Below are 18,817 nucleotides of genomic sequence, written 5' to 3' on the forward strand. Positions count from 1 at the left end.
CTCAACCAACTTCACCTGGAATGCTTTTCCAACAGACTTGAAGGAGTTCACACATATGCTGAGCACTTGTTGGCTGCTTTTCCTTAACTCTGTGGTCCAACTCATTCCAAACCATCTCAATTGGGTTGAGATTGGGGGATTGATCCAGCATTCCATCACTCTCCTTCTTTGTCAAATAGCCCTTACACAGCCTGGAGGTGTGTTGGATCATTGTCCTGTTGAAAAACAAATTATAGCCCCAATAAGCGCAAACCAGATGGGATGGTGTATCACTGCAGAATGCTGTTCTAGCCATGCTGTTAAGTGTGCCTTGAATTCTAAATAAATCACAGACAGTGCCAACAGCAAAGCACCCCTACACCATCACACCTCCTCCTTCATGCTTCACATTGGGAAAACACACATGCGGAGAGCATCCGTTCACCTACTCTGCATCTAACAGGGACACGGCATTTGGAACCAAAAATCTCAATTTTGGACACATAAGATCAAAAGACAGATTTCCACCGGCCTAATGTCCATTGCCCGTGTTTCTTGGCCCAGTCAAGTCTCTTTTTCTTGTTAGTGTCCTTTAGTAGTGGTTTCTTTGCAGCAATTTAACCATGAAGGCCAGATTCACACATGTTGAGATGTGTCTCTTACTTGAACTCTGTGAAGTGAAGCATTTATTTGGGCTGCAATTTCTGAGGCTGGTAACTAATGAACCTATCCTCTGCAGAAGAGGTAACTCTGTGTCTTTCTTTCCTGTGGCGGTCCTCATGAGAGCCAGCTTCATCATAGTGCTTGATTATTTTTGCAACTGCACCTGAAAAAAACGTTCAAAGTTCTTGAAATGTTCCAGATTGACTGACATTCATGTCTTCAAGTAATGATGTACTGTCGTTTCTCATTGCTTATTTTAGCTGTTCTTGCCATGATATGAACTTGGTATTTTACCAAATATGGCTATCCTCTGTATACCACCCCTACCTTGTCACAACACAACTGATTGGCTCAAACACATTAAGAAAGAAAACAATTCCACAAATTCACTTTTAACATGGCACATGAATGGAAATTCATTCCAGGTGACTGCCTCATGAAGCTGGTTGAGAGAATGCCAACAGGAAGTATTTGTTAAGAAATTAACTGTGAGAAGTGTTAAAGCCCTTTTGGATTGATGATGAATGAAAAAATTGTATGGTTCAAAGAAATTATGCAAAAGAGGTGACAAACAAGTCAGGCTGCTCAGCTGATTTTTGGCATACTGTAAATTGAGAAATGTTTTGACTAAACTTGAGAATGAGAAGAAACTATATTATCAAACCAAGATAAATGACATAAAACACAGTGGGAAAATACTTTTGAGTACCTTAAATTATCTAATGGTCAGAAAACCCAATTAATCTCCATTGTTCATTGAAGATGATGGGTCATTTATAACAAAACCTTTCGATATTGCCAATTTATTTCAATGACTATTTCACTAGTAGTGGAATAACTAGGAAGTGAAATGACAACATTGAACAGTGAGTGAATCATCATATTTTTGTATAAAGCATAATGAAAGAGAAGGATTGCTGATTTGAATTTGGTCAAGTTAGTGTGGGAGAGGTTGAAAGACTTTGAATCAATAAATTATAAGAATGATAAGCCACCAGGTATAGACAACCTTGATGTCACGACCTGACCTTAGAGAGCCTTTTTATTTCTCTATTTGGTTAGGCCGGGGTGTGATTTGGGTGGGCATTCTAGTTTTTCTATTTCTTTGTTGGCCGGGTATAGTTCCCAATCATTTACATTTACATTTAAGTCATTTAGCAGACGCTCTTATCCAGAGCGACTTACAAATTGAATCAGAGGCAGCTGTCTATCGTTGTCTCTGATTGGGGATCATACTTAGACAGCCTTTTCCCCACCTTTAGTTTGTGGGATCTTGTTTTTGTGTAGTGCCTGTTAGCACTCCAGTCGTTACGTCTCGTTTATTGTTTTTGTTGGTGAGTTTCATTTATATAAACATTACATTTACATTTACATTTAAGTCATTTAGCAGACGCTCTTATCCAGAGCGACTTACAAATTGGTGCATTCACCTTATGACATCCAGTGGAACAGCACTTTACAATAGTGCATCTACATATTTTAAGGGGGGGTGAGAAGGATTACTTTATCCTATCCTAGGTATTCCTTAAAGAGGTGGGGTTTCAGGTGTCTCCGGAAGGTGGTGATTGACTCCGCTGTCCTGGCGTCGTGAGGGAGTTTGTTCCACCATTGGGGAAAACATGCCCTCCTACATATTTAACCAAAGCCTAAAGGAGTGTGGGTGTCCACAGGCATGGAAGGAAGCCATAGTCATTTCACACCCTAAAAATCCTAAAACACCCTTTGCTGGCTCTAACAGCCGCCCAATCCGCTTGCTGCCTGCTCTTAGTAAACTGATGGAGAGAATAAAATACTATTTTTCTGAGAACAAGTCAACTACGGACATTCAACATGCATATAGAGAAGGGCACTCAACTTGTACTGCACTGCCTCAGATGACAGATGATTTGTTAAAATAAATTGATAAAAGATGATTGTTATTGTTAGATTTCAGTGCAGCCCTTGATGTTATTGATCACACATTGTTATTGAAGAAGCTCACTCCCTTCCATCTCCAAGTACTCGAGCAAAATGACCTTTTAAAAAAGGATTAAACATCATCTCATGGAACAGCGGGGACTGTGACGGGACACACACATTTTTTATTATTATTATATATATTTTTGTTGTTGTATTGTTTTGTATATAGTTCTTTTATGTCTTTTATGTTATGTTTTGTGTTGTTTTTTTGTGGACTCCTGGATGAATAGCTGCAAAAGCTAATTGGGGGTCCAAATAAACATAAAAACCATCAAAGCGTATTGGCTGGACCTCCTCCAAGCATTAATCAAAGGCACAAAGGCTTTTGAACGAACTGTATGGGAACAGATTGTTTTGCTCAGGTTGGATGGCCTCTAGGTTATCAAGTTATTATTTTCATGGGAATTATGCATGTTCAACAGCTCCACGACCCAAGGGGCTGGTATATAAAATAATGACATCAGAGAGAACTCAACCTCAAAACCAGCCAGAATATATTTTATTAGCTCCCAAATTAGGTGATCATCCCAAAAAGTTACTGAGTCAAATCTTCCTGAAAACAGGCCAAGATGATAGCATACACTTCTCACCTTTTCTGTCTCAGAACATTGAGTGGGCTTGAGGTAAACTCAAAATGGCCACCACATACAATTCGGAAGTTTTACATACGCTTAGGTTAGAGTCATTAAAACTCGTTTTTCAACCACTCCACAAATGTCTTGGAGTGGACATCATAAAGCCCTGACCTCAATCCTATAGAACATTTGTGGGCAGAACTGAAAAAGCACGTGCGGGCAAAGACGTTTGACCCAAGTTAAACAATTTAAAGGCAATGCTACCAAATACTAATTGAGTGTATGTGAACTTCTGACCCACTGGGAATGTGATGAAAGAAATAAAATCTGAAATAAATCATTCTTTCTACTATTATTCTGACATTTCACATTCTTAAAATAAAGTGGTGATCCTAACTGACCTAAAACAGGGGATTTTTACGAGGATTAAATGTCAGGAATTGTGAAAAACATCCGACTTCAAATGTAGATACGATTATAAAATCCGTTTGGGGAAAAAATATGCTAAATGTTATTGAACATCTCAAGGCAATTTCTTCCTGTAAAATATAGTTATCATGCCATTAGTGTTTCATCTTAATAACGTAGATCTCCGGGCACAGCATGCTAATTCTGTGCCCGGTATAGTTTTTTTGTGTGTATTTTTTCTGTATCATAGGCTTCGTAATTCAGACTTCGAAGTTAAGTTTCCATCCCTCCCTGTACCTCAGCAATTTAGCCGCGGCTGCCGTTTCAGCCTCGTTATACGTCAGACGGGGGGGAAATAAATCCCATCCCGCCCAATGGAATAAACTCAATATGAATATGAGGGTTCTAAATGGATTTGCGTCATCGAGTGACTTTTCCTGATTCTTTATTACGTTTTAATGGTCTACATTGGAAGTGCATCAGGTTTCCCTTGAATAGTTCCTCTTTTAACATGTGGATTTTTCACGCTACTGAGCTGGGCTAAATGAAATGGACCTGGTTATGCATTTTCTTAGGTGCTGAAAAGGACCATTTTTGAAAGGGAAATAACTAAGCCAAAACAGTGTGGTTCGGGTTGGCATGATGGTGTGAAAAGGGTCATATAAGGTCCCAAATTCAACGTCAACAGTCAGCTTTTCATTGTTTCACCTGACTTTTTCAGAGTGATGGTGAACTAACCTTTATTTCCTATCTCTCTCCCCTTTTCTCTCCCTCCCTCTCGCTCTATCCAGTCTCCATCGACTCCATCCGAGAGGTGTGCGAGGGTAAGCAATCTGAGATCTTCCAGCGCTACTCTGAAGGCAGCTTCGACCCCAACTGCTGTTTCAGCCTGTATTATGGCGAGCGCTTGGAGTCCCTGGATCTAGTGTCCAGCACAGGCGAGGAGGCGCGTACCTGGATCACCGGCCTCAAGTATCTGGTGGCGGGCATCAGCGACGAGGACAGCCTGGCCAAGAGGCAACGCACCCGTGATCAATATCCTTACCGGGGCAATGGGCATGTTAGGCTGTCTCTGGGAATGGGTTGAGTAACTGGACAGCCGGGTCTCATTCATTAGTGCACACTAGCAAAATGTTTTGCATTAGCATTTGTAATTGGACAGGTTTAGCTAGTTTTCTTCCGTTGCCTAATAAATAGGACCCACAGGTCAATGACATTTCTGTTCAGTCAGTGCAGGGCAGGAGAAGAATTGAAATACAATTTTTGGTGAGGACTTTTCAATACTTGGTTAAGATGATTCTGAGTGTGGATAAGTAATAATGCAGACTGACACACACACTGACACACACGCAGACTGACACACACACTAAAGTTCCTTCTCTCTCCCCACACGCAGACTGACACGCACACTAAAGTTCCTTCTCTCTCCCCACATGCAGACTGACACACACACTAAAGTTCCTTCTCTCTCCTCACACGCAGACAGACACACACACTAAAGTTATTTCTCTCTCCCCACACGCATACTGACACACACACACTGAAGTTCCTTCTCTCTCCCCACACGCAGACTGACACACACACTAAAGTTCCTTCTCTCTCCCTACATGCAGACTGACACACACACTAAAGTTCCTTCTCTCTCCTCACATGCAGACTGACACACACACTGAAGTTCCTTCTCTCTCCCCACACGCAGACTGACACACACACTAAAGTTCCTTCTCTCTCCCCACATGCAGAATGACACACACACTAAAGTTCCTTCTCCTCCTCACACGCAGACTGACACACACACTAAAGTTCCTTCTCTCTCCCCACACGCAGACTGACACACACACACTGAAGTTCCTTCTCTCTCCTCACATGCAGACTGACACACACACACTGAAGTTCCTTCTCTCTCCCCACATGCAGACTGACACACACACTAAAGTTCCTTCTCTCTCCCCACACACATACTGACACACACATACTGAAGTTCCTTGTCTCTCCCCACACGCATACTGACACACACACACTGAAGTTCCTTCTCTCTCCCCACACGTAGACTGACACACACACACTGAAGTTCCTTCTCTCTCCTCACATGCAGACTGACACACACACTAAAGTTCCTTCTCTCTCCCCACACGCATACTGACACACACACACTAAAGTTCCTTCTCTCTCCCCACACACATACTGACACACACACAGTCTTCCGTGCTGGCATGTCAGCAAGGCTGATGTGCTGATAAAAGAAGGGCAGGTGAAGGCTGCCGGAGGCACCTATCACATCGTCTCGATCAGAGACGCACACAGACGGTTTGCGCTACAATTAGACTCGGCTGCAGAGAGTGAGAGCTGTGTGAGAGATCAAAAAGGTTTTGCTTGTTTCAGAACGATTTGGGCTCTGAACCGCAATTCAGCTTAGGGTTAACCGTCTCTAAATATTCTGAACCACCCTAGCTGTCAATTATTTGTTGCAGATGATACTTGATTCATTTATTAATCAATCAATAAATCAATCAATCGATGTGAACACCCGTGGATAGTTAATAGAACACCAAGACTGCGTTTCAACAGGCAAGTACCCGTGTCTGTGTTTGTGCTTACATGTGTGTTATCCATCCTCAACACCTGCTTGATTGGTACGTGGCTGAAGCAGACATTTGCGGAGGCGGATAAGAACGGCGATGGCAGCCTGAGCATCAGCGAGGTCCTGCAGCTCCTCCACAAACTCAACGTCAACCTACCCCGCCAGAAAGTCAAGCAGATGTTCAAGGTACACTACAGTCGTAGTTTTATGTTAATAATAATAATAATGGAGCTTTTAATAGCACCGAATGACAAAGATCATCTCAAAATGAGAGGGAGAGAAGTGTTATCAGTGACAACAGGGCTGCTTAGTGGCCTTTTTTAAAAACCAATTTGTGTGTGTCTCATTGGTTTGTTGTGGTAGGGACGCACTACTCTCTAAATAATGAGCAGTCAAACAATCTTACAGACAAGTCTGTCTATTTCATCAATAAGTCTTTGCTAGGTAAAGCCCCGCCTTATCTCAACTCACTGGTCACCATATTAACACGCACCCGTAGCGCGCGCTCCAGCGGGTATATTGCACTGGTCAATCCCAAAGCCAACACTTCCTTTGGCAGCCTTTCCTTCCAGTTCTCTGCTGCCAATGACTGGAACGAAGTGCAAAAGCTGGAGTCTTATATCTCCCTCACTAGTTTTAAGCATCAGCTGTCTGAGCAGATTACCGACCACTGTACCTATACACAGCCAATCTGTAAATAGCCCCTCTCATCCCCATATTATTACTTACCCTCTTGCTCTTTTGCACCCCAGTATCTCTACTTGCACATCATCATCTGCACATCTATCACTCCAGTATTAATGCTAAATTGTAATTATTTTGCCACTATGGCCTATTTATTGCCTACCTCCCTACTCTTCTACATTTGCACACATTGTATATAGATTTGTCTATTTTTATTTTGTGTTCTTGATGGTACGTTTGTTTTTGTGCAACTCTGTGTTGTTGTTTTTGCCGCACTGCTTTGCTTTATCTTGGCCAGGTTGCAATTGTAAATGAGAACTTGTTCTCAACTGGCCTACCTGGTTAAATAAAGGTGAAATGAAACATTTAAAAAAAATATATAGTGCACTACTTTTGACCAGAGCCCTAAGCACTACATAGGGAATAGGGTGCCAATCAGGACGCGGTCAATGTCAACAGATTTTTTTATTTTTTTATTTAACTAGGCAAGTCAGTTAAGAACAAATTCTTATTTACTATGACGGCGTACCCCGGCCAAACCCGGATGACGCGGGGCCAATTGTGTGCCGCCGATACTACACACGTAGTATTGATCAAAGCAATTGATTCTACATGTATGTATTTTGGTAAATACTTTCTTAACACTTTTTTTTCTCAAAACTGCATTGTTGGTTAAGGGCTTGTAAGTAAAGCGTTTCACTGTAAGGTCTACACCTGTTGGTTAGGGGCTTGTAAGTAAAGCGTTTCACTGTAAGGTCTACACCTGTTGGTTAAGGGCTTGTAAGTAAAGCGTTTCACTGTAAGGTCTACACCTGTTGGTTAGGGGCTTGTAAGTAAAGCGTTTCACTGTAAGGTCTACACCTGTTGGTTAAGGGCTTGTAAGTAAAGCGTTTCACTGTAAGGTCTACACCTGTTGGTTAAGGGCTTGTAAGTAAAGCGTTTCACTGTAAGGTCTACACCTGTTGGTTAAGGGCTTGTAAGTAAAGTGTTTCACTGTAAGGTCTACACCTGTTGGTTAAGGGCTTGTAAGTAAAGCGTTTCACTGTAAGGTCTACACCTGTTGGTTAAGGGCTTGTAAGTAAAGCGTTTCACTGTAAGGTCTACACCTGTTGGTTAAGGGCTTGTAAGTAAAGCGTTTCACTGTAAGGTCTACACCTGTTGGTTAAGGGCTTGTAAGTAAAGCGTTTCACTGTAAGGTCTACACCTGTTGGTTAAGGGCTTGTAAGTAAAGTGTTTCACTGTAAGGTCTACACCTGTTGGTTAAGGGCTTGTAAGTAAAGTGTTTCACTGTAAGGTCTACACCTGTTGGTTAAGGGCTTGTAAGTAAAGCGTTTCACTGTAAGGTCTACACCTGTTGGTTAAGGGCTTGTAAGTAAAGCTTTCACTGTAAGGTCTACACCTGTTGGTTAAGGGCTTGTAAGTAAAGCTTGTCTACACCTGTTGGTTAAGGGCTTGTAAGTAAAGCGTTTCACTGTAAGGTCTACACCTGTTGGTTAAGGGCTTGTAAGTAAAGCGTTTCACTGTAAGGTCTACACCTGTTGGTTAAGGGCTTGTAAGTAAAGCGTTTCACTGTAAGGTCTACACCTGTTGGTTAAGGGCTTGTAAGTAAAGCGTTTCACTGTAAGGTCTACACCTGTTGGTTAAGGGCTTGTAAGTAAAGCGTTTCACTGTAAGGTCTACACCTGTTGGTTAGGGCTTGTAAGGGTTTCACTGTAAGGTCTACACCTGTTGGTTAAGGGCTTGTAAGTAAAGCGTTTCACTGTAAGGTCTACACCTGTTGGTTAAGGGCTTGTAAGTAAAGCGTTTCACTGTAAGGTCTACACCTGTTGGTTAAGGGCTTGTAAGTAAAGCGTTTCACTGTAAGGTCTACACCTGTTGGTTAAGGGCTTGTAAGTAAAGCGTTTCACTGTAAGGTCTACACCTGTTGGTTAAGGGCTTGTAAGTAAAGCTTTCACTGTAAGGTCTACACCTGTTGGTTAAGGGCTTGCTTGTAAGGTCTACACCTGTTGGTTAAGGGCTTGTAAGTAAAGCGTTTCACTGTAAGGTCTACACCTGTTGGTTAGGGGCTTGTAAGTAAAGCGTTTCACTGTAAGGTCTACACCTGTTGGTTAAGGGCTTGTAAGTAAAGCGTTTCACTGTAAGGTCTACACCTGTTGGTTAAGGGCTTGTAAGTAAAGCGTTTCACTGTAAGGTCTACACCTGTTGGTTAAGGGCTTGTAAGTAAAGCGTTTCACTGTAAGGTCTACACCTGTTGGTTAAGGGCTTGTAAGTAAAGCGTTTCACTGTAAGGTCTACACCTGTTGGTTAAGGGCTTGTAAGTAAAGCGTTTCACTGTAAGGTCTACACCTGTTGGTTAGGGGCTTGTAAGTAAAGTGTTTCACTGTAAGGTCTACACCTGTTGGTTAAGGGCTTGTAAGTAAAGCGTTTCACTGTAAGGTCTACACCTGTTGGTTAAGGGCTTGTAAGTAAAGCGTTTCACTGTAAGGTCTACACCTGTTGGTTAAGGGCTTGTAAGTAAAGCGTTTCACTGTAAGGTCTACACCTGTTGGTTAAGGGCTTGTAAGTAAAGCGTTTCACTGTAAGGTCTACACCTGTTGGTTAAGGGCTTGTAAGTAAAGCGTTTCACTGTAAGGTCTACACCTGTTGGTTAAGGGCTTGTAAGTAAAGCGTTTCACTGTAAGGTCTACACCTGTTGGTTAGGGGCTTGTAAGTAAAGCGTTTCACTGTAAGGTCTACACCTGTTGGTTAAGGGCTTGTAAGTAAGGCGTTTCACTGTAAGGTCTACACCTGTTGGTTAGGGGCTTGTAAGTAAAGCTTTTCACTGTAAGGTCTACAGCTGTGGTATTCGGCGCATGTGACAAATACAATTTGACTTGATTTTTGTGGATATTTTGAAACCGTAAGTACAAAACTAGAGATGCACTTTCATTTCTGAGATAATATTTTGTGAGTCTTTATCTTATGAAAGAGGACGGCCCCTTTGTTTCCAATATGCTTCATTAATTGAAACCATAAAGCCTAAGCAAACGACAATATCTCGGCTCAGTTTTATGTGTGAATACCTATTCTCCCTGTATGGTTTAGAAATGACGAGGCAGCTTTTTCTAAATGACCCAGTCATGGTGAATAGAAAGAGCTGTGGCTTTCACGTCTTGATTACTTCACAACTTTAAATTGAGTTCGCATTCACACTTGACCTTTTCCAAACCCATTTAGAATTACTCACTCAGTGGTAATGGGGATGTGTCATCATGATGTTTGTGACATTTCAGACAGATTTGTCACAGGAAACTGTATTACAGGAAAGGCAATTGTGTCATTCCATTTGATTTCAATCACTTTTTAAATGTATTTTATTATTTTATTTTTTCTCCCTTTTTCTCCCCAATTTCACAGTATTTAATTGGTAGTTATAGTCTTGTCCCATTGCTGCAACCCCCGTACGGACTCGCTAGAGGCTAAGGTCGAGAGCTGTAGGTCCTTCGAGACCCGATCCAGCCAAGCTGCACTGCTTCTTGACACAGTCCCCACTTAACCTGGAAGCCAGCCGTTTCCTCCGCCAGGTGTTGGAGGAAACACCGTACACCTGGCGACCGTGTTAGCATACATGCGTCTGGTCCACCACAGGAGTCGCTAGAGCGCGATGGGACAAGGACATCCCGGCCGGCCAAACCCTCCCCTAACCCGGACAACGCTGTGCCCGTGGGTTTCCCGGTCGCGGCCGGCTGCGGATCTCTAGTGGCACATCTAGCACTGCGATGCAGTGTCTTAGACCACTGCACCACTCGGGAGGCCCTTCAATCACTTTTTAGCCACACCCCTTTTGATTTGAGCAAAACTTACCATACATTTTTGCCATGGTAGAAGTTTTCCTGAAAGCCCCAATATTTTGTGTGTTTTACTCTCCTTTTCTCCGCAATTTCGATCTCATCGCTGCAACACTCCAACGGGCACGGGAGAAGCGAAGGTGGAGTCATGCGTCCTCCGGAACCTAACTGCTCTCCTTAACACCCGCCAGATTAACCCGGAAGCCAGCTGCACCGCATGTGTCTGAGGAAACACAGTTGAACTGGCGACCGGGGTCAGCCTGCAGAAGGAGTTCCACAAGGAGTTTCTAGAGCTCGATGACCCAAGTAAAGTAAAGCCCCCCCTAACCTGGACAAAGCTGGGCCAATTGTCCTCAATCCTATAGGACTCCCGGCCACGATGCAGTGCCATAGACTGCTGCGCCACTCGGGAGGCCCGCCAAAACAAAGTTGACCCATTTTGCATACCATGAGACATCCATGCCTTCACTGGAAATCACTGGAAAATATCAACGGTTTAGTTTGATATCATTTTAAAGCTTACAAACAGGGTTGTCAAAATATTTTATAATTTATTTTAAAAAATTGCAATAAAAAAACATTTTTTTTACCTTCAATTATCTTAAAACGCATAAACTCTTATGTTTTACATTTGTGCGTATGTTGTAGCTTCAAACCTATTCTACATCATCCGAGGTGTTTGTGTTGTGCCCACCACCGGTTGAGACACAGCATGCCTTTGAATACAGGGTGGGTGGCATTGTGCTGTCAAAAAGTCTGTATGAACAATTTACATATACTGTACAATTCCTTCAGAAAGTATTCACACCCTTTGACCTTTTGCACATTTTGCTGTATTACTACCTGAATTTTAAAATGAGATGTTGTCACTGGCCTACACACAATAATATCCAAATGGAATTATGTTTGTATAATATTTTTAACAAAAAATGAAAAGCTGGCATGTTTTGAGTCAAGAATTCAACCCCTTTCTTATGGAAAGTCTCTAAATAAGTACAGTAGTAAATAATAGTGTTTAACATGATTTTGGAATAACTACCTCATCTCTGTACCTCATCCATACAATAATCTGTAAGGTCCCCCAGTCGAGCAGTGAATTTCAAACACAGGTTTTCCAATGCAACACAAAAAGGGCACCTAGGTGTAGGTGTAGGTGGGTGAAAAAAACACATTGAATATTGTTTATTTTATTTTTTATTTAACCTTTATTTAACTAGGCAAACACATAATTATTTACAATGACATAATAAAGTCCTGAACCGGTTCCATCCCCCAAAAAGTACTGGTATATATCGTTCCTTTCTGTTCCTTTTTTTAACCAGTGAAGTCAAGTTTTTTAGATTTGGCTAAGTCAATTACTTCACCAATCAGTGCGGATAGAGCAGGCCAGCTATTTGTTTACATGCGTGGTGGACAGACAAGTGTAGCCTATGGCACAAGTGAAAATTTGCAGCTAGGGAAAGAGTGAGAGAGGCTTGAAGCACTGGGCATCTTGTTATGACATGCATTATATGAATTAGTTCCACAGAGTTATACCTAGGAGGAGTGGCTTCTATGGAGGAACGTTTAAATATCCTTTGAGCTAGCTAGCGAACAAGCTATGCTCATAGTATTATAAACGCAACATGCAACAATTTCAAGATTTGACTGAGTTACAGTTCATCTAAGGAAATCAGTCAATTTAAATAAATAAATTAGGCCATAATCTATGGATTCCACGTGACTTGTATGAAAGATATACATCTGTTGGTCACAGATACCTTAAAAATCTGGTGTGACCACAATTTGCCTCATGCAGCCCAACACATCTCCTTCACATAGAGTTAATCAGGCTGTTGATTGTGGCCTGTGGAATGTTGTCCCATTCAATGGCTGTGCGAAGTTGCTGGATATTGGCAGGAACTGGTACACTTTGTCATACACGTTGGCCCAGAGCATCCCAAACGTGCTCAATTGGTGACATGTCTGGTGAGTATGCAGGCCATGGAAGAACTGGGACATTTTCAGCTCTTAGGAATTGTGTACAGATCCTTGCGACATGGGGCCATGTATTATCATGCTGAAACATGAGGTGATGGCGGCAGTTGAATGGCAAGTTAAAGGGCGTCAGGATCTCGTCATGGTATCTCTGTGCATTCAAATGGCCATCGATAAAATGCAATTGTTCTATGTCTGTAGCTTATGCCTGCCCATACCATAACCCCACCGCCACCATGGGGCACTCTGTTCACAACATTGACATCAGCATACTGCTCGCCCACACAACGCCATACACCCGGTTGCGAGGCCGGTTTGGATGTAGTGCCATATTCTCTAAAACAATGTTGGAGTCAGCTTATGGTAGAGAAATTAGCATTAAATTGTCTGGCAACAGCTCTGGTTGACATTCTTTCAGTCAACATGACAATTTTACGCTCCCTCAAAACTTGAGACATCTGTGGCATTTTGTTGTGTGTCAAAACGGCTAATTTTGGAGTGGCCTTTTATTGTCCCCAGCACAATGTGTACCTGTGTAATGATCATGCTGTTTAATTAGCTTCTTGATATGTCACACCTGTAAGGTGGATAGATTATCTTGGCAAAGGATCAATTCTCACAAACAGGGATTGAAACATATTTGTACAAAACATTTTAGAGAAATAGGATTTTTGTGCGTATGTATTTGTTTTAATCTCATGAAACATTGGACCAATACTTTACATGTTGTGTTTATATTTTTGTTCAGTGTAGCATTGAAAAAGTCCATTCTTCTCTAGCTAATTAAAAACTCTCTCTATCTTCTGAATCAAGCTTGTAATATCAGTACAGTAGCCTGTGCTATGGAGGGGCAGGTAGCCTAAACACGCACAGGCAAAGATTTTCAGCTTGCAGGCAGACACTGTAAGTTTCTGAGTGACAGAGTGAGGATTTGCATAGGAGCTTTGTTGCATTTTGTCCATTGGCCTGCCAGATGGTGAAGCGTGATTCATCACTCCAGAGAATGCATTTCCACTGCTCCAGAGTCCAATGGTGGCGAGCTTTACACCACTCTAGCTGACGCTTGGCATTGCGCATGTTGAGCTTAGGCTTCAGTGCGGCTGCTCAGCCATGGAAACCCATTTCATGAATCTCCCAAATACCAGTTATTGTGCTGACGTTACATTGAGAGGCAGTTTGGCACTCGGTACCGAGTGTTGCAACCGAGGACAGATGATTTTTACGGGCTACGTGCTTCAGCACTCGGCGGGCCTGTTCTGTGAGCTTGTGTGGCCTACCACTTTGCGGCTGAACAATTGTTGCTCCTAGACTTTTCCACTTAAGTGATAATGCCAGAGAAGCTGGTGTTAGGATAATATATTGGCCAATATATCCTCCAAACACCGGCTTCGAGGGCATTATCACTTTCATACAATGGGGGTTACCAACACATTCAAATAATGATTTACATATTTTCATTCAACTTTATTTTGATGAATTTATTCATACTATTCCATCCTTCCACAAGATACAGTCCCGACACAAATCTAGGGTTGCTACCCAAGCCAGCTGGTTGTTCGTTCTATCGGTTCGGTTGCCAGAGACGCGACCCAGTTAAGTCTTTTTGTTCTGTATCTATGGACGCGACCGAGTTGTTTGTTCTAAATGTTCTATTGCCATACTGGCTGGCAACGTTCTTATCCCTTGTTGCTAGCTAGCAAACTACATCAGACTTGCAGTCACTTCAAACAGGGCAGACAGAATAACAAAAGTAGCTACATTTGTTTAAGCTGTTTTCTAGTGACATTTAGTTGGATACATCCATACCAATGAGCTAATAATGCTTGATTTCAGCTGGCATAGAAAATGTGCTCTCCTGTCAGGACACTGTTGTTCACAGGAGCTAGCCAACACAATCCCTTCAAACTGAAGCTGGAAAGACTGCAAATACAAATACATTTAATTGTAATAGTTTGCTATTGATATTTTTTTGTATATTCTTTGTATAAAAATGATGCTGATTCATGATTTCGAATGGCTGAGAAAAGCTGCCTGCCTGTCGGTCTCATCCTGAGTCTCGACACATTCATTACTATGAGACAGCTGGAGATTGAGTTTGAATATTGTAACAATGTCGCAAATGTCAGAGAGACAGACAGCAAGGTTTAAATCTCAGCTGTTGAAAACAACTAAATGTTAGTCTAAAAGAAATGTGAGATAATGTCTACGTGCCCTTTGCAGTGGAGATCAAGTTTATAAATTGCCCAGCTGGGCTAATGAGACAGTGGATTGCTCAGTCAGATGGAACAGAGTAAATACCCATTTTATCGTCATATATTTAGCAGATGGGAACTTGTGGAATAGACACCGGCTGGAATGCGGTTTTAACCAATCAGCATTCAGGATTAGACCCAACCGTTGTACAATTCACAATAACAGCACTTACAGTTGACCTGGGCAGCTCTAATAGGGCAGACATTTGATGAACTGATTTGTTGGAAAGGTGGCATCCTGTGACGGTGCCACCTTGAAAGTCACCGAGCTCTTCAGTAAGGCCATTCTACTACCAGTGTGTACTCAATTTTATACACCTGTCATCTAAGGGTATGGCTGAAATAGTTGAATCCACTCATTTGAAGAGGTGTCCACATACCTTTGTATATATATATAGTGTATCTGCATCAAAACAATTTGTTGGAAAATATGATTTTTTTTTTGTTGTGCTGATTTTAGATATTAACATGAAAATATGTCGCCAATTGGATGGAAACCTAGCTTGTAATGTCTATGATAATGTTTTAAATGTATGCAAATCGTGAAGTATTTTTGTCTGTAACGTATTTTCTGGTATGTGTCAGATCGCAGGAAGACTAGCTGTCTCCATTGACGTTGGCTAATGGGGATCCTAATAAAAACCATAAATCCTAAAAAGAGGTGGTGAGAAGATCATGGAAAGACGAATGGAGATACAACCCTTGATACATGACTTTTTACTCAGGGTTAAGCTATTAGCTGCAAACTCCCAGCCATGACATAGCCTAGTAAAGCCAGAGGGTTCTTTGACAGCATGACCCTGCGAGGATTAGCAAGTTAGCGTTGTGTTATCGTGTTAACGTGTTGTTAGCGCTGGTGGTCGTGGCTGTTCTTATACCCCAGCCTGTGGCGTAGCTAAGCGAGCTAAGCCTCGCGCCCCACCGAGGGGTCACCCATATGGTGCTCAGGGACGCAGATGGCTTCTGGTGTAATACATGGTAACACACGGTAAACACACCAGGGACCAGTCTGGACGTGTGTGTGTGTAAGTACGTGCGTGCGTGTCAGACAGGAGTGTGTTTACGGGATAGTGGACTGGTCTGCTGGCTTAACCTATTTACTCCTGGGAGGAACCTGTGTGTGCTTTTCTCTGTTGACTTGACCCAGTAGGAGGACAATAACCAGCGCACATGCATCAATTGCAATAAGCATTAGTGACCCTCTTTCAATATATATTACAGTATACAGAGTTCTTGGCTTGTTAGCACATGATTTTTGGTACATTTGTCAAATCACAACATTGTGTGCAAAGTCATAGGCGGTCATGTCAGAGAGTCTGCGTTATGTTTTTTAAATGTATTTATTTAACTAGGCAAGTCCGTTAAGAACAAATTCTTATTTACAATGACGGCCTACCCCGGCCAAACCCTCCCTTAACCCGGACGACGCTGGGTCAATTGGGCGCCGCACAATGGGACTCCCGATCACGGCCGGTGTTGATACAGCCCGGGATTGAACCCGCGTCTTTGATGATGCCTCTAGCACTGCGATGCGGTGCCTTAGACCGCTGCGCCACTCAGGATAAATGTCGCATTGCTGTAATTTTCCTGTTAGCTTTGAAACTCTCATCGACTAGCTCTCATGTCTCAGCTACCGTTTGGGTGCAAATTGTTACTTATATTCTGAGTTCACCATCACTGGCAACGTTAAATGGAACGTGAAAAAGAGAAAGAAAAACACCTTGCCTGACCATGTTTGCAATTTTCCAGTAAATGTAGATCCTATTGATTCAGTCAATCTGATTGTAGCACTGGCTTATCTTACTTCCACACTCCCCTCTAAGTCCCTTGAGCTCCACACACCGATAGCATCTCCTCCATTCTGACTCACTATCATCTCATTCATTGGTTCCGATTCACTGGGCCTATGAGCAGAGGCCGATCTGTTGCTTTCAGAACAATCCTTAGGGTGAGTCCCAAACGGAACCCCCATGTGCCCTGGTAAAAAAGTAGGGCACTATATAAGGGTTCTGGTCAAAGTAATGCACTTCATAGAAAACAGGGTGGCATTTGTGACGCACACTCAGTCTGACCCCCTGCCTGCCCAAGAAGCAGTAAGCTGAGGAAACGGGGTTGCCCGTTTTATTACAAAAGGACTCCTTCCAGCACCAACTGGGGTGAGGTGATGTACTGTAGCCTAGCTTAGCCTAGTGCATCAAGAGTCTCTCTCCTCCTCTCACCCTGGAAAGATTGACTTCAGAGAGCCCGTTTGGTGTTGAGACACAGAGGTACATTGTTTCAGTGAGGCACTCTTTATCCCGGGCCGGAGGCACCACCACTCAGGCAAGCTGCTCAATGATTTATCGCAGCTGAAAGCACCGGAGATGAGGAAGAGAAGCGAGAATCACCACACACTGATGAATTAGTTCATATTAGCCACATGGCTAAAGCGCCACCTCGTAGTAACCTGCTTAAGTGCTCAGGTCCCCTTTTACATAATGAATGTGTGGGAATGAGACTAGATTGATCTTTTCTGTTGATTTACAAGAACAGGAGCTCTTCTAGTGTGTGTGTGTGTGTGTGTGTGTGTGTGTGTGTGTGTGTGTGTGTGTGTGTGTGTGTGTGTGTGTGTGTGTGTGTGTGTGTGTGTGTGTGTGTGTGTGTGTGTGTGTGTGTGTGTGTGTGTGTGTGTTCATCCAGAACGCCGCAGCCCGTCTAGTGTTCAACCTTCCCAAGTTCTCTCACGTCACCCCGCTCCTCCGCTCTCTCCACTGGCTTCCAGTTGAAGCTCGCATCCGCTACAAGACCATGGTGCTTGCCTACGGAGCTGTGAGGGGAACGGCACCTCAGTACCTCCAGGCTCTGATCAGGCCCTACACCCAAATAAGGGCACTGCGTTCATCCACCTCTGGCCTGCTCGCCTCCCTACCACTGAGGAAGTACAGTTCCCGCTCAGCTCAGTCAAAACTGTTCGCTGCTCTGGCTCCCCAATGGTGGAACAAACTCCCTCACGACGCCAGGACAGCGGAGTCAATCACCACCTTCCGGAGACACCTGAAACCCCACCTCTTTAAGGAATACCTAGGATAGGATAAAGTAATCCTTCTCACCCCCTCCCCCCCCCCTTAAAATATTTAGATGCACTATTGTAAAGTGGTTGTTCCACTGGATGTCATAAGGTGAATGCACCAATTTGTAAGTCGCTCTGGATAAGAGCGTCTGCTAAATGACTTAAATGTAAATGTGTGTGTGTGTGTGTGTGTGTGTGTGTGTGTGTGTGTGTGTGTGTGTGTGTGTGTGTGTGTGTGTGTGTGTGTGTGTGTGTGTGTGTGTGTGTGTGTGTGTGTGTGTGTGTGTGTGTGTGTGTGTGTGTGTGTCAGTTGTTTCTGCCTAGTCATACTGAGAAATAAGTGTCAGTTCCTCACTTGTGCCAAAACCCATATTCACTGTGACCTGGGTGTGTGTGTGTGAGACGTGTGTGTGTGTTTTATGCGTGTGTGTGTGTCAGTGTAGAACTGGGATCTGGCTGATTGAAAGTTATGAGACCTGGAAGTTTGAAAGTTTGTGTGTGTTTTTGAAGAGCTGGGAGCTGGCCGGGTATCAGAACTGGCAAGTGTGTGTGTTGTGCATGGAGGCCAACCTCCCACCAGCACCCACGTCATCACTCTGCAGTCAGGTCCATCTCTAGCAATGCGAGACATATGGAGCTGGCCATACACAAGAAAACCATTTCAGCCATGAGTGTTGGCAGGCATGCACATACCGAACTACAATATGCATGCGCATATTCACACTACATCACCAAAACACAACTCGATATTCCATCTGACTAGTTATCTGAGTGTTGGTGGATGTTAATTGCTGTGCATATTATTCAGGCGAACTTTTTATAATGTGATCCTATACACAACACCGTTCCATTCACAACAACAC

General features: G+C 43.0%; 1 protein-coding gene across 11 annotated transcripts in view; it reads left to right on the forward strand.

The window, feature by feature from the left end:
• The window catches only part of plch2a (phospholipase C, eta 2a), a 192,437-nt gene that overhangs the window by 117,565 nt on the left and 56,055 nt on the right, over positions 1-18,817 (forward strand). For all 11 annotated transcript variants that reach the window (XM_046366274.1, XM_046366271.1, XM_046366270.1 and 8 more), the window contains 2 exons: positions 4,376-4,619; positions 6,222-6,351. In XM_046366274.1, coding sequence (XP_046222230.1) covers positions 4,376-4,619; positions 6,222-6,351 — 374 coding nt within the window. The remainder of the gene's footprint in view (positions 1-4,375; positions 4,620-6,221; positions 6,352-18,817) is intronic.

Source organism: Oncorhynchus gorbuscha, linkage group LG10 (genome assembly GCF_021184085.1).
Source record: "Oncorhynchus gorbuscha isolate QuinsamMale2020 ecotype Even-year linkage group LG10, OgorEven_v1.0, whole genome shotgun sequence".
Lineage (NCBI taxonomy): Eukaryota > Metazoa > Chordata > Actinopteri > Salmoniformes > Salmonidae > Oncorhynchus > Oncorhynchus gorbuscha.